Here is a 15,060-nt window from a genome sequence, read left to right as displayed (position 1 = left end):
CAATGGCGATGAATGTTTATTGTCATCTATTGGTTTTCATTTCCATGGCACAGGGTTTTTGGTGACTCATAGTTTCATCAAAACAGCCAAAACGCGAAACAGCGCCATCTATCTTCAACCCCTGGAACTTCTAAACTCACCAGTCTTTCAGCCACACGTCAGTGGAGGAATAGAACACTTGAGCCAGCAACATCAGAGCTAACAGCGCCAGTATGGAGATAGGACCGCCGCCGCTCCACATGTAGGACGCGTAGACGCTTCGGGAGACGGAACCGCGTTGTTGGGCCTCGCCTGGAGATAGGAGGGGGGTTAGTGATAAGATAGATAGATGGAGAAAGCGTATATTTGTTCCTCTTTCTTACATAATTACACAACAAATCATCGGTGAAGGAAAACATCGTGAGGAAACCTACATATCAAGATTTAGCTCATCTATCCACCCACCAGTGGACTAGCATGGTGGACTTACTTTGAGTGTGAATGTGTGTGTGCCGGGCTCGTCGTAACAATGAAATCGACTTACTTAGGGTGTTTCAGTTTTTAGTCAGCTAGCTTCCTTCCGCCTTTTTTCTACTTCGATGGATAAAACGTTTTATATGTTCCTCTTTCTTACATCCTAATCCTAACTAATATTACAAATGCGAAAGTAACTGTGTCTGTCTGTCTGTCTGTCTGTCTGTCTGTTACTCTTTCACGCCAAAACTACTGAACGGATTTGAATGAAATTTGGTATACATACTGTCTAGACCCTAGGAAAGAACATAGGCTACTTTTTATCCCGGAATTCCCACGGGAAAACTTTTTAAGGCGAAGCGAAGCGCGCGGGAACAGCTTATTTATTTATTTATTTATTTAAGCCTACCTGTAACTTAAATAACATTAAATTCCTACTAAAAACATGCAGTTTATAAATTTACTTATACCTAAAACTAAGCCTACAAGTATCAAATTACAACATAGCCAAATTCAATTAATACAATCCATCCAGCTAGTACACAATAAATGTGACAAGAAATGTTACCACTCTTCTCTTATCTTTCTTCTCGGTGGTAAAGGGATTGGTCAGTAAAATAGCGTCTGTCGCTGACAGCCCAGTGTGGCAGTGTGCGTATGTAAAGTACAGTAGATACATCAATTGGTGCATTCATAGGCCATCATTCGAAAGTAAATGGATGAATGAATGTACGGTCAGGGGCAGAGAAACCTAACCCCTCTCAGAAGCAATGTTACTGTGAGAACGGAATCAGCTTTTTTGCCCCTGACCGTACATGCATTCATTCGATCATTAATATACCTATTCTCTCATTTGTTCCCTCATTCAATACAGAGTTATTTGTGGGCCAATTCTATTTCGAGTATTAACTACGACCCATCACGTCCCCACTGCTGGGGCACGGGTCTCCTTCCAATGAAGGAAGGGTTTTAGGCCTAGTCCACCACGCTGGCCAAGTGCGGGTTGGTGGACATTTCGGGTCTTAGTTATGAGTTATGACCTAAATATAGCGTACCTTGGTAGTCAGGACTCAAGTTGTTATCCAGGTCCAGGTTGAAGGATAGTTGGGACACCTCCGACATGGAGCGCTGGCTGCGCATGCGCTGGTGCTCCTGGGAAATTACAAATTATTAAGTCATTTATGTAAAACAAAAAAATACATTATAATCTTATTATTAAATACCATAAACTGCTAAAACATTATAAAGGGGAACAGTTTTATTGTAGGTTCCAAAACTAAATCAGTAGTTAGGTCGTATATCGATTTAAAAAAAAAACTCTTAACATTATCAATAATTATCACTGCGGCTACTTTTTATTCGAAAATCCTAATAAACGCAATACGAAGATCGTTTGTGAAATCTACAGAGACATTAAAACTACCCATATAATAGGGAAATTATGACTAAAACTAACATTAGACATTTCCTGTCGATAACTTTCAGATCTTGGTAGACTCGATGGTTTTAGACCCTATAAAATTAAAGAAATATTTGTGAGAATTCATAATTAAAGATAATATTATTTTACATACAATTATGTCCTGCATTTGTAAGGTGTATATGCTGTGCCGATGATTTGAGATAAGTTTAGCGTGGGTCATGTTAAGTCATGTAGTTTTAGACCTTTAAAACGCTGGAACAAAGACCTAAGACAGGAAGCCGGTAGTGGCTGGATGAGGAAGGCCGAGGACTGAGTATTGTGGCCCTCTTTGGGAGAGGCTTATGTCCAGCAGTAGAAGATTACGGGCAGATGCTTATTTCATTTACCATATGTCAGTGCAACTTTTTAATTTCTCGTGAGTCAGCTACATAAGTAGCTATGACGAACCGTCAATGTTTCAATGAATGGATAGGCGGTTTCTGATTGACAAGGTACAAATGTGTACAGCTACTTATGCAGCTGCCTGTACATTAATAACTTCTGCAAGATGACTTACAACATTATCGCTGACATCCAGGCCCGACTTCTGCTTCTGTTTATCTTCTTCGTCCTTCTCTCCCATTTCTATCAGCTTCTCGAACTCAGACACTTTGTGTTTCAGCTCGTCGTAAGTGCCTTGAGCCACTATCTGTGAATATAGGAACATGATATTACTTATTTATCTCTATAAACACTTTCCATTTTACACACATAATGATATTTTTTAAAGTCATAGTAAAAAACCACGGCGATATAGACACGTCGATACTAATGCCATCTTACAACCTAATATTCCGCATTCACTTATTTGATTGTGTTATTCTTATTCTTCATAAATCAAATCAAATCAAATCAAATCATTTATTTGTTTGTTAAACATAGGTATAGTTACATGAAGGATATTAGGTATAATATATAAATTTGTTCCACTATGTTTTACCATAAACTGGCGTACAAAACTATTTTTGAAAACTTAAAGTGCAAACACAAACATGCACATGCATTTAACAATATCAAAAAATCAATCCATAAAAGTTGTAAGTACATGCAGTATGTCAAAAAAATAAAATTATATAATCGTAGTCAATGTCAATAATTTTTTTAAATATAATTTATAGTCATTATTGAAATATATTTACTTGTAATTTAATAATCAATGGACAACATTTCAAAAAACCAAAGCTGCTATAAATCGAAAACCATTTCGAGATTTAGCTCTAAAGGCCACAAAAAAAATGTTTTTGTATTTTTTGGATGTATCATTTTCGAGAAAATCATGAAATAGTAAAAAAGTGCTGATGACGTCATGCATCAGGTGCGATGCATTTTGATGATCAAAGCCTATAGATTTAAAAACAAAGTAACTGTTACTTTCATTTTTGATTGACGTTGACGTTTTATCGTGACGTTGTTGTTTATTTGGGTCATTTTCATTAATTCTGTTCTAACACTTTCTGTCTATTTTTTTTATTTATTATTAAGAGATGACCTCTATATAATATGTCCCAGAGCATGCCACCGCCAACACAGCTGAAAAAATGCTTCTGCTTATTTTTTTACATGATAAGTACCTACTTTCCATCATCAGAAATATCAAGGTCATTTGAAAATGACCCATTTGTTGGTTGGCATGTAAACAAAGTTTAAATGTCACTTGTCAGTGTCATTTATGTTTTTTTTCGAGACTCAGGCAATAGACAAAAATAAAAATTGAGCCTAATATGTGACGTCACTTCCGGTTTTAAAATAATTAACTTTAAAGTTAAAAATAACATGCAAAAATTTATGTATATACAAAATAAAAAAATACGGGTCCACTTATTTTCTATAAACTTTCCGAATAACTAATAAAAATATAGGGTAAAGAAAATGAAATGTTGTCCATTATATAATTCTAGTCTATTATTAAATATTGTCATTTAAGAAATCTGTCAATTTATAATAACATTTGTTTACTAGCAATTGTTTTAATTTACTTTTAAATAATGGTAGTTTATAAGCTTTGAGGTCGCTTGGCAGTTTATTATAAACATTTGGGGCTAGATTTAGGAAGCTCTTGCTTAACAAAGCGGTTTTAAAACTTTGCTGGCACAAGCGATCACCGTGTCGAAGATTTCTGTCACGTTGCTGAGAGAATTTTGCATAATTTCTACACTACATAAGAAAAATACTTACAGCGCCATCTAACGAACAACATCGCAACTATTTCAGTTCCACATTCATTCGCTAGATGGCGCTATTCTTAATATTAGAAACTCACACTGCCTTCCCTCATGACGCACACATTATGAGCCCGTTGTGCGTACTGCACGTGATGCGTCACCAGTACCACGGCCTTGTCTCGTAGGAACCCGCGGATGCAGTCTGTGTAGATGGCTTGGGCTACCTATTGATGGATAAAAAGTGAGGTTAGGTGGATTTGATCAGAAAGTATTATGTACCGATTTGATCAGAATGTATTTATCATTACCGCCTGCCTCCTTCTATTTTATGCCGACTTTTGAAAATTGCCTTAAAAATTTTAAACATTGCTTCTATCATATAACCTTTTTTGGTCTCGTGATAGTCGTGACTTTTCACTATAAGGGGTATTTTTTTAATAAAAAAAAACAAATGTAGTATTTCAATCTCCGATTTCTCTTACTCTACCAGCCCAGCTCTACTTATTATCGTCAAGCTAACTTAAATAATAAGAAGTGCTGATGATGAAGATGTAGGTTACCTTAGCATCCACAGCAGCCAGTGGATCATCTAACAGATACACATCGGCCTTCTTGTAGACGCAGCGAGCGAGCGCCACGCGCGCCCTCTGTCCTCCTGATAGGGAAATACCTGGGGACAAAAAAAATTATATAGTACGGTCACTTGCAGAGAAACCTGACCCTGATGCTTCTGAGTGGGGTCAGGTTTCTCTGCCCCTTACTGTACTAGCTGTTCCCGCGAGGTTCGCTTCACCATAAAAAAAATCCCGTGGGAATTCCGAGATAAGAAGTAGCCTATGTGTTAATCCAGGGTGTCAGCTAACTCCATACTAAATTTCATTAGAATCGGTTCAGCTGTTTGGCGTAAAGATAAGTAACAAACATGCACAGTCGATTGTCCCGCGATTAAGTGACGTATCGTTCTCTTGGCGGGACAATCGACTGTTGGTGAACCGTTCAGAATCTGTCGATTCAGTATCTGAGATAAAAAAACTGACTTTTTATATTACCTCTCTCGCCCACTCTTGTGGCGTCGCCATGAGACAGCGTGTCCAAGTCACTCTTTAGCTGGCAACACCGTACTACTTGCTTGTATCTTCTCAGGTCCAGCTCCAGACCGAATAGGATGTTTTGACGGACCTGTTTTGGGGGGGCATATGGGAAGTTATGTTTACGTTTTGGACACTCTTCTTATTACTAGAAATTGTAAGATAAAATTTATATTTGCGCATTTCACACTCATCTTATTACAAGAATCTATGAGTTAGAAATTATGTCTGCATTTTTTACACTCGTCGGCATTCAAAGCTGGTTGGGAGGATACCGCTTTTAGGGATAAGATTTTTTCATGTGCGAATCACCCAAACACTCAAAACAGAATGGCGTAGCGAAGACATAACCACTCCTACATTGAAAAGTTACACTATTATGCCTGTAAAACGATATCTCTTAGCCATAAGTCACTCACGGTGCCCTCAAACAGCCAGGGCTCCTGCGGCGCATACGCCAGCCGCCCGCCGACGGTCAGTAGGCCGCTCGAGGGGGCTAACTCCCGCAGTAGGCCTAACTACCTGCCATCTACTGTTGTGAGTTATGAGCTTATGAGAAAGGATATAGATAGAAAACTATACTCGTAGGTAAAGACATAGAGAATGAAAGATTGAAGCTGATTTCATTCGTCCATTAAAAGGATATCGCTTTTAGCAATAAGTTCGCCTCTTTTACTCCCATATGTATCTAATGTATCATTCGCTAAGTCAAAAAAGCGTGGCGTAGCCTAGTTACTATTATTATTCTGTGGCATATCGAAGACATTGAAAACCGAAGGTCTCCATTTTGTCTGTTAACTATCTTAACCATAAGTAACTCACAGTGCCCTCAAACAGCCAGGGCTCCTGCGGCGCATACGCCAGCGTCCCGCCGACGGTCAGTAGGCCGCTCGAGGGGGCTAACTCCCGCAGTAGGCCAAGCAGAAGGGAGGACTTGCCCGCGCCCACTGTGCCGACCACTGTGGTGAGGGTTGCTGGCTTTATCTGGAAGTGAAGTTGTGGTTATTTTGAGGATTAAATTGAAAATGAAATGTTCTTTATTACACGTAAAATTTTACAAATATTTGTCCATAGAGTTGCAGGTAAGTGTTGAATTAAAAGGCTTTGGTGTGGGAATTCTGCTTCTGGGATAAAAAAATACGATTGGTCTCACGAATAATGTAGCATTACAATGAAAGAATTTTGAAAGTGAGTAAAAAAAACAATCAAATCAACCACACATGCTGGGCCGGTGCCTTGTGACGCCCTGGACAGCAACCATCTTAGTAAGCTTTGCTTTGTACTGTATTGTCTTGTATTTTTAGTTTTTCTCAGTGTTTCATCTGTATCTTACCTCTTTATAATATTTATTGATTACCTAATGTTCAAATCAAATCAAATATATTTATTTGTAAACATGGGTGGTTACAATAAAGGTCTTATACTAAATGCATATAGTGTGCTCCATGCTTTGCTCAAATTAATGGCGTACAAATTTATATACAAATACAGACACACCTATTTACAAGTAAGTTAGTTAGTAATTTGTGCAGTCAATTGAATAAATTTTCACATAAGTTCATTAATTAATTATAGTGATAAAATACAAAATAAAATTAGTAATCATTAAAATAGTCCTGAACTGAATAATAGCATTTGTCAAGCAACATTGATGTTAGAGCATTCTTAAATTTAGGTATGTCAAGGTTTCTTAAATGATTAGGTAGTTTATTGTAAATCTTAGGTCCCATGCAGATTAAACTCTTTTGTAGCAGTGTGGTATGTGAAGGTTCTGTGTATAGTTTATCTCTATTTCGGCCTGCCCTATTAGTTACACATCCCTTTGTTTTGAAAACTGGATCTGGTCTGGATTACATTTTATGAACATTGCAACTTCAAAAATGTACATACATGGCAGAGTTAATAATCGAAATTTAGTGAAGTAGGGTTTACACGAGTCAGTCTGTTTGAGTCTATACATCGCTCTTATACATTTTTTTTGGGCCTTAAAGGCTTTCTCTTTGTCGGTTGAGTTGCCCCAAAATATAATTCCATATATAATGATCGAGGACACATATCCGTGATATGCTATGACTGTTGTGCTTATATCGACAACTTCTGACAGTTTTCTAAGAGCATATGCGGAGCGACTTAACTTTTTACATATATGGTCTATTTGAGCTTTCCATGTTAGACCGCTATCGATCATTAACCCTAGGAAACGAGTGACCGACACAGTTTCAATTGGGAGTTGCAAAAGAGGAATACCCATTTTGCAACATTCTGTATACAATATTTTACCTCTAAATTAATATCCTTCAGTGCAGGCACCTTCCCCGCCTCCCCGGGCTTGTCCCCGCTGCCCCAGTACGCCGTGTAGTTCTTGAAGGAGACCAGGACTTCAGGCTTGGATAGCTGTTCTAGATTCGTGTCCGACTTTATGTAGGCTTGCTGCCTGAAATGTGAGGAAAATTTGTTTGTTTACATGTTTAGGTTTTGGGTATGCTGCGTATTGTTTTTTGCAATAACTACCTAATTGTATATTTTTATAGGTACATTTTTATATAGGTAAATAAATAAATTGTGTTGTGTTCGACAATGCTAACATTGCAACGGGTAAAAGGTGCGTTTTCTTTTCTTAAGCCTCATTAGTATATAGCCATACTTTTGTACCTTGTCAAACTAACAAACCTCATTCAAAGATTTCAGATTACGACAAGTTACAAAAGTGTAGTATAGCTATACCTTTGATTTTGTACCTAATGAATGTTTTAAAATTTTCTGTTAATTTGTTCCTCCGATTTTGTTTGTGTTCTATGTGTAAATTGTATTTTTAATGTGTAAATGTAATTTTTAATGTTTTATATTATGAGTCCGTGGTTACTTGAAATAAATGAATTTATTTATTATTATTTATTATACTAATGAACTAATGAACCGTACTACATTTAGTATCAGAAATTACAAAACATCATTGTTTCTGTTCCAAATTCAGCTTTTTCAGTCTCTATGCAAATTACTCACCCATTGCCAATCTTCTCAAAAACCCCATTTGCTACCGGCGTAGCCTCTTTATGTATCTTCATCAAATCGACGCCATCTTTGTTATCCACTTCGGGCAAAAGCAGAAACTCCTGCATCCTTTTAATAGACACAAACGCTTCTAACGTAAACGTTATAGCTAACGGCAGGAAATCTACTAAACTGTATTTCAGTATATCATAGTAAGAAAATATTACGAAGACTTTGGCTGCAGTCAATTCGTTTTTGAAAGATACGTAGGATATTATGCTGAGGAATATGGCGACTTTTGTGTTGAGTTTCACGCACGAGATCATCACTACTCGGAGCCAGGACATCTTTTTGATGACGTTCATTTCTTTTCTGAAATTGAAATGGGGGATTTGTTAATGATAATTGTTATGAAGTTAGTATTCTTTGTTAGGATATTAACATAAAACGAAGGTCTTGATAATTTTTTTGCTGTGTAGGCAAAGATTGTTGCTGTAAGTATAGGCAGTGTTACGTTGGTCCCATGGTTATAGCCATCCTTCGATCACATCTAAGATTCGAACCCAAATAGGATTTTAACCCAATACACGATACGATTCCCATTAGTAGTAGGGAGTTTCATACAAATAATACTGAACGGCTCGAGTTAATACGCTCACGATCCCTTTCGAAGTTAAAATGTGTGCTGTGACCTTAAAAAAAGCATCCTGTACTCACTTCCTGGCGTGTCCAATGATCTTCGCAAAGGCGCCCTCCCAAGCGTACATTTTGACCGCCTCTATACTCTGTAGTACTTCGTTCATCAGTCGAATGCGGTTGTCTGTACGCATGGCTGTCTGGCGACGGAGGCGGCTGGAGATCTTGCCTAGGTAGCCTGGTGGGAGGGGAATATTAAATTAAATTTAATGAAAAGGTAAGTAAATTAGTAAACTTTCGACAGGAATACTTAATGGCGATTATTTGCCCCAGTATTGTAATCGTTCATTCATCGAATCATTCATTCATTCATCCGGAAGTAGGGGACTTAGGTTTCCTACCTTCTGAGCTACGGTCTCGTACGGAAACGTAATAACCTAAAAAATGACAAAACCCCCGACATTCAACACTCAAACTCTCATAACTTTTAAATAGCTAACCCATCATCATCATCATCATCAGCTTATAGTAGTCTATTACTGGACGTAGGCCTCTCCCAAAGCACGCCACTGGATGCGATCGATATATAGCTTTCCGCATCCAATCATTACCACACAACTTTCGCAAGTATCGTCAACCCGTCTAGCCGATTTAGATAAAATATTATGAATAAAATAACATTATTTATGAGGCAAAAAAAACTAAACGAAAACCAGTTCCATTTAGGAGCTACCTACGCTACCACAGACAGATATATACAATAACACAGACACTTTTTCGCGTCGGAGATTTTTTACCCAAAGCGATTTCCCCCACCCAACTCACCTTGCAAAGGTATAAACAGCAGCAAAAACGACACGCCAATCAGACAAGACACGCCGATCTGTCTGTACATGAGGTAGATTATGAGTAAACTCTCTATGGGAGTCCTCACTAGATCCACTAAGAAAACACTGGCCATGTCGAAGCGTTGTGCGTCTGTCGTCAGCAGGTTTATCACGTGGCCCGCTAGGCCTTCGGACGCTTTGCCGCCTGTGGTCAGGTCTAATCGCAGGAGCTGGAACAAGGATACATTTTAAGTAAGAAAGAAGGAAATAAAAATATATTTGGTACACAGAAATATAAATATTTACGCTGGCAATTTCTGTAGGTTTGGTGCATTTTGACCACATTAGGTTGCGTTCCCAGTAGACAAACTAGGCCAATTGAGTAGATTGAGCGCTAAACTAGCGAACGGTGAACACTAGACATACTAAACCGATACGCCAACTTACGTTACCAAATACAATAACTCAGTCAGCGACGAACAGTTTGGCTACTGCAGAAATAAAGACTAATGAACTGAACTAACATTCATTATCATCAGCCTATAGCAGTCCACAGCAGGACGTAGGCCTCTCCTAAAGCACACCACTGGATGCGATCTATAGCTTTCCGCATCCAATCATTACCAACCGATAAGTAAGTTGTCGGAAGTAGTATTTTTGTAAGAAAAAATTGAATCTATATCTTCAGATAATCCGGTGGCAGATCCGATAATCGGGATATCCCGTGGGATTTACCCAAAGTATAAAAGGTTTCCCCAATACAATTCCAAGATAAACATCTGTCTATGTCGTCGGAAAAAATCTCTAATATCTCGTCATATCTTATCGTGGCTCTAAGAAGTAAGGAGCGTCTAGACTGATGTAAAAGGTAAATTATGTTGTCTACGTGACTTTTTGCACAAAAACATATTAAGTAAATAAACAGTAAAAAAATTGCGAACGGTTTTTGGGTGTTAAATGTTTGTGTTTATGATATCTCCAACTAGGCAGCTATGTGTGGAGATTTGGATTTGGTCCACCTTGGAGTTCATTCTAAGATTTACGTATACTGTGTGTGTGTATGTGTAAACATGTTTAATACTTTAATTCTAATAAATACACTTAATTTATGTCAAGTCTATGTGTATGACTAATAGAAACATTAAAATAATGATAATAATAGATAGTAGCGTGACAAAAAGACAAAAACAGAGTGTCTATTACATTTGATACGCATGAATTTATAATATGCATGACTTCATTATAAACAACAGCTGTATCAATTTTGATAAAAATATAGGCAGTATAAAGTTACACATCTCTTTTTTACACTAACTAAACTAAAACCTTAACTGTCAAGACACACACAAAACGTATTACACCTCTCTTTTACAGGGGATAAAGCAACTAACGCTATCGCTTTAAGAAAAACCAAACCTATCCAAAAATTTATGACGGTATTGGAACACAAGTGCGATATGTGTTAGAGTAAGTTTTGTAACTGACATATTTTTGTATGTTACCTACATACCTAGTCCTAGAAAGCCTTAAATAGTACTTTCACGAGAAATATGGTTGGATATTTTTTTTATGAAATGTGTTATGTAGGTAGATGACTCTTTGTATTACCGCATCTACGCTACTTATTAACCCGAAATTCCCACGGGAAAAGGAAATCATATCTCACCTTTCTATAAATGAGCGAGCAGCACCCCACGCGCACCTTCAGACTGAGGTGCAGCAGCCACAGCAGCATCGGGTGCATCATTGTAGCGTTTATTGCCATGAAACCTAAGGAAAATACAAACAAAGATTACATTTCCATTCGGTTTTTAACTTGGTGATTAGGTCAAGCATCCTTTAAATCTGAAAGACGGAAATTAAAATAAATTGTAATTCGTTCATTCACTTGGTGGTTCGTTCATCCATCATTCCTTTCATCACTGGACTGGATAAAAAACGCTGAGGACAAAGTGTTGTGGTGTTTGGAGAGGCTAATTTTCTAATTAATTATTTCAGAAATGCAGGCCATAATAAATGCATATAGGGTTGATGATGCATGCTATATTATTATACAGGAGTGCATTTTGAAAAATATACTCTTAAGCTTCCTACTTTTTATCCCGCAATGGGATACCATGGGATTGGAAACTCTTGATAAGTAAATGTAATTTTAATAAAATTATAACGTACCGACAACCCCCGTAGCGTAGAGATACGCCTCCGTAGTGGACACGGCGGTGGGGGACGAGGGAGAGAAGTAGTTGATCATTCCCTCGAGACAGAGCGGGATGCACAATCTGGAATAAAGGAGCGGTGTAGTGGAGAAGATGTGGGGTCGAATCCCAGTAGTGACACAATGTAAAAAGGAATTCATTGGAATTGATGTACGCTGTAATTGATCTTGACCTCACTGAAGAGCTACTCAACAAACTCGAACGTCTCCAGAACTTGTGCCCGCATCTTTATACATTTCTCTGTGTTTTTAAATGTAACTCTGTAATGTTTACCTATATGTGTATGTGTGCAATAAAGCGTTTATGAATAAATAAATTTAAATATATGTAAAGTACAAAGTATACAGGTGTTGCTAAACGTGTTATAGTAAGACAAAATGGGGTGACACTGGGGGTCGTTCTAAAAGCTTTTGCTTTACAAATTTCGGAAATTCGCAAAAAAAAAAAACTTTTTCAAAGTAAAAAATTCACGTACCCGTAATAGTACACGTAACAGTGACCCCTTGAGTCACCCCTTAAGGTTTACTTTTTGTAATAACCTGTGTATCCTGCAAAAAATGGTCTTCAACACTAATGAGATCGTACGCATTTAAAATACTGTTGTCGAGTTAGTTCATTCCTACTCTGTTACTAAAATACTTATCGATGTAAATAGCATTAAGTCAAATAATTAGTAAACTTACAAAGGTGTCTGCAGCCTAATTAAGTGTGTAAACCACAATGTCATAAAATAGTATAATATTTTAGTTGTACTGTTTTGTTACCATTATACTTATTGACGACCGAATGGCGTAGTGGTTAGTGACCCTGACTACTGAGCCGATGGTCCCGGGTTCGATTCCCGGCTGGGGCAGATATTTGTTTAAACACAGATATTTGTTCTCGGGTCTTGGATGTGCCCGTATAATGGCAATAGGCCCGCCCCCTATTAAATTGGGACTAATATAACACTCTGGCGAAAAGTGGGTGCAGCAATGCACCTCTGCCTACCCCGCAAGGGAGTACATTAGTACAAGGCGTGAGTGCGTGTTTCTTTTTGTTTGTTTTTATACTTATTGATAATAAAGAATTTTGAAAATCAAAATCAATAACCTGTGTATACCATCGCTCTTATGGCTAAGGAAAACATGGTAAGGAAACCTGAGTAAATAGACTAAATGGGTGGTGGAGTCGTTAGGAAGAGGTCCAAACATAGGTAGGCAGTTTAGATATAACAGGCACCCGCTGGTACCCTGTATTGTATACCCACTAGAAGCGGTAGAAGTTAAAAATACAATTATATTATCTTACCTAAAACTAGCATCAGCCACGGCGAACAATAGATTAACTATAAAAAACTGTCGTCCGTACAGGCTGAGTATGGCACGAAGTAGTGATGGTGTCTTCCCTTTCTCTGGAAAATTATTAACAGCGATTTAAGGTCTGTTTACACTTAGATTAAAAATAAACAAGGAATATGGAGTGTCAGTGCAAAAGAAAATGAGGCGACAAATAACACCCCTATTCTACAACTGAGCTCTTATTTTGAATTAGTTCGTGGTTTGAAGATTTGAGACGTTATTCATTGGTAGGTACAATGTCATTAGGTTGAACTGAAAACGGTTTGACGGTAAACAAAATGCAGAGAGTTTTTTGTTTTGCATGTGGCACACCATCTTATCTTACATTGTAAATCTAAGAGAGATTTAGAACAATAATACAAAATGCCCTGAAAGCCTTTTAAACCGTACAGTGCAGAATGAATTCTTTCAGAATTAGATCTTTGCTAAAATCAATCCGAAAGAAACAGTTTTTATGTTAAAGCGTCACGATTTTTACCTTCCTTCCCAGTCCCAAGCAATAACGTGACAATATTATGGTGTCAAGAAACCTAACGCTACACTAAACATCTCTGTGTTTTACAATGTTACTCCGGTCATTGAGCATTGTTAACTGGCAATTAATATGTCGACACAAGACAATAACAACAATTAGTACTAATAATATGTACCTATAGTCCATGGAAATTTTACTTTTTACATTTAGTACTTTTTGGTAAGATTTCCATGTAACTGAGATCATTATTAGAATAAAACTGCATGAGATCATCGGTATTAAGCATAATAATGATCTCATTTCTATTTTTTATGTCAAGTTATTTAAAGTAAGTACCTATGTACCCATACTCTTTTTTACCACCGAGGTAGGTACATAAGATTATAATACCGGGTATAATTGTCATCATTTATGAAACTTACAAGGGTATCGAAATCCTCTCAATAAATAGATACAGAAGATAATATAAAGATATTCATTATACTCATTGCCAGGTATTCAGTGATTAAATAGGAGCGTTAATGAAACAAGCATACAACCTACCTTTTTGTGACAGCTGCCGCCCCCAAGTAGAGGCCAACGCGTCTCCTCTATCCGTGGCGACATGTTCAGGGCTGCACCGATACACGTCCGATATACCGAGCTGTCCGCGCCGCCCGCGACTGAATATAGACCTTGTGTACCTGCAAGAAGATTGCATTTGTCATCTGGTAAAATTATAGCGCACTACAGGACTTCAGGTTTGCAAAGGTGATTAATACAGATGTGAAAGAGTGTAGGGTTCAAGATACTTCCCTGTGGTACTGGATTGGAAAAAAGATTCATCCAGGCTATAACTCTTATTTATTTGGACTATATGGGAACGAACATTTAAAATGCTTTTAAAAGGGTACAGTCCGGACTTTTAGACGACTAGAGATTAGAGTTTGACTTTGCTTGTAGGGATAGGTACCGTGTCTAATGCTTTAGTTCTAAGAATAATGGTGGGAGTCGTTGAGATGGTGGATTAATTCGTTTAAAAATCCAAAGTGGAATCAGATGTATGCATCGGATATGGTTCCTAGTAAAGCAAATGAAGTCAAAGTAAGTTTTATCGGCTTCTTGTACAGTACAATTTAAACGTGTACCGTGTAGGTATTGTATTTAAACGTTTGGTGACTGGCCATAAATAGCTATAATATAAATAAACCACGAAGGCATTTACATAACTTATTGTTAACATCAAAAGCTGATTATCACATTGCGAATTGTGTTGTCATGGCGCCCAGAATAGTATGAAATTGACCGTGATGCTAACAAAAATTATAACAATTCATACAATTTTATTCTCTGCTGTTATTTCTTGAATAAGTTTCTAGTAGTTTACCAACTATGTAAGTACCAAAAAAATATGACCCAAAATTATACAAA

General features: G+C 37.5%; 1 protein-coding gene across 1 annotated transcript in view; it reads right to left on the bottom strand.

The window, feature by feature from the left end:
• LOC105387880 (probable multidrug resistance-associated protein lethal(2)03659) overlaps positions 1-15,060 on the bottom strand; it is a 42,223-nt gene that overhangs the window by 15,232 nt on the left and 11,931 nt on the right. Inside the window, exons 3-17 of the mRNA XM_048632034.1 lie at positions 14,194-14,333; positions 13,126-13,228; positions 11,792-11,898; positions 11,286-11,389; positions 9,618-9,849; positions 8,874-9,030; positions 8,169-8,528; positions 7,446-7,599; positions 5,988-6,149; positions 5,127-5,256; positions 4,638-4,747; positions 4,176-4,301; positions 2,433-2,564; positions 1,509-1,605; positions 141-291 (exon numbers count right to left, since the gene is read on the bottom strand). Coding sequence (XP_048487991.1) covers positions 141-291; positions 1,509-1,605; positions 2,433-2,564; positions 4,176-4,301; positions 4,638-4,747; positions 5,127-5,256; positions 5,988-6,149; positions 7,446-7,599; positions 8,169-8,528; positions 8,874-9,030; positions 9,618-9,849; positions 11,286-11,389; positions 11,792-11,898; positions 13,126-13,228; positions 14,194-14,333 — 2,265 coding nt within the window. The remainder of the gene's footprint in view (positions 1-140; positions 292-1,508; positions 1,606-2,432; positions 2,565-4,175; positions 4,302-4,637; positions 4,748-5,126; positions 5,257-5,987; positions 6,150-7,445; positions 7,600-8,168; positions 8,529-8,873; positions 9,031-9,617; positions 9,850-11,285; positions 11,390-11,791; positions 11,899-13,125; positions 13,229-14,193; positions 14,334-15,060) is intronic.

Source organism: Plutella xylostella, chromosome 30 (assembly GCF_932276165.1).
Source record: "Plutella xylostella chromosome 30, ilPluXylo3.1, whole genome shotgun sequence".
NCBI classification, from domain to species: Eukaryota; Metazoa; Arthropoda; class Insecta; order Lepidoptera; family Plutellidae; genus Plutella; species Plutella xylostella.
This window is presented reverse-complemented; position numbering and strand designations above follow the sequence as displayed.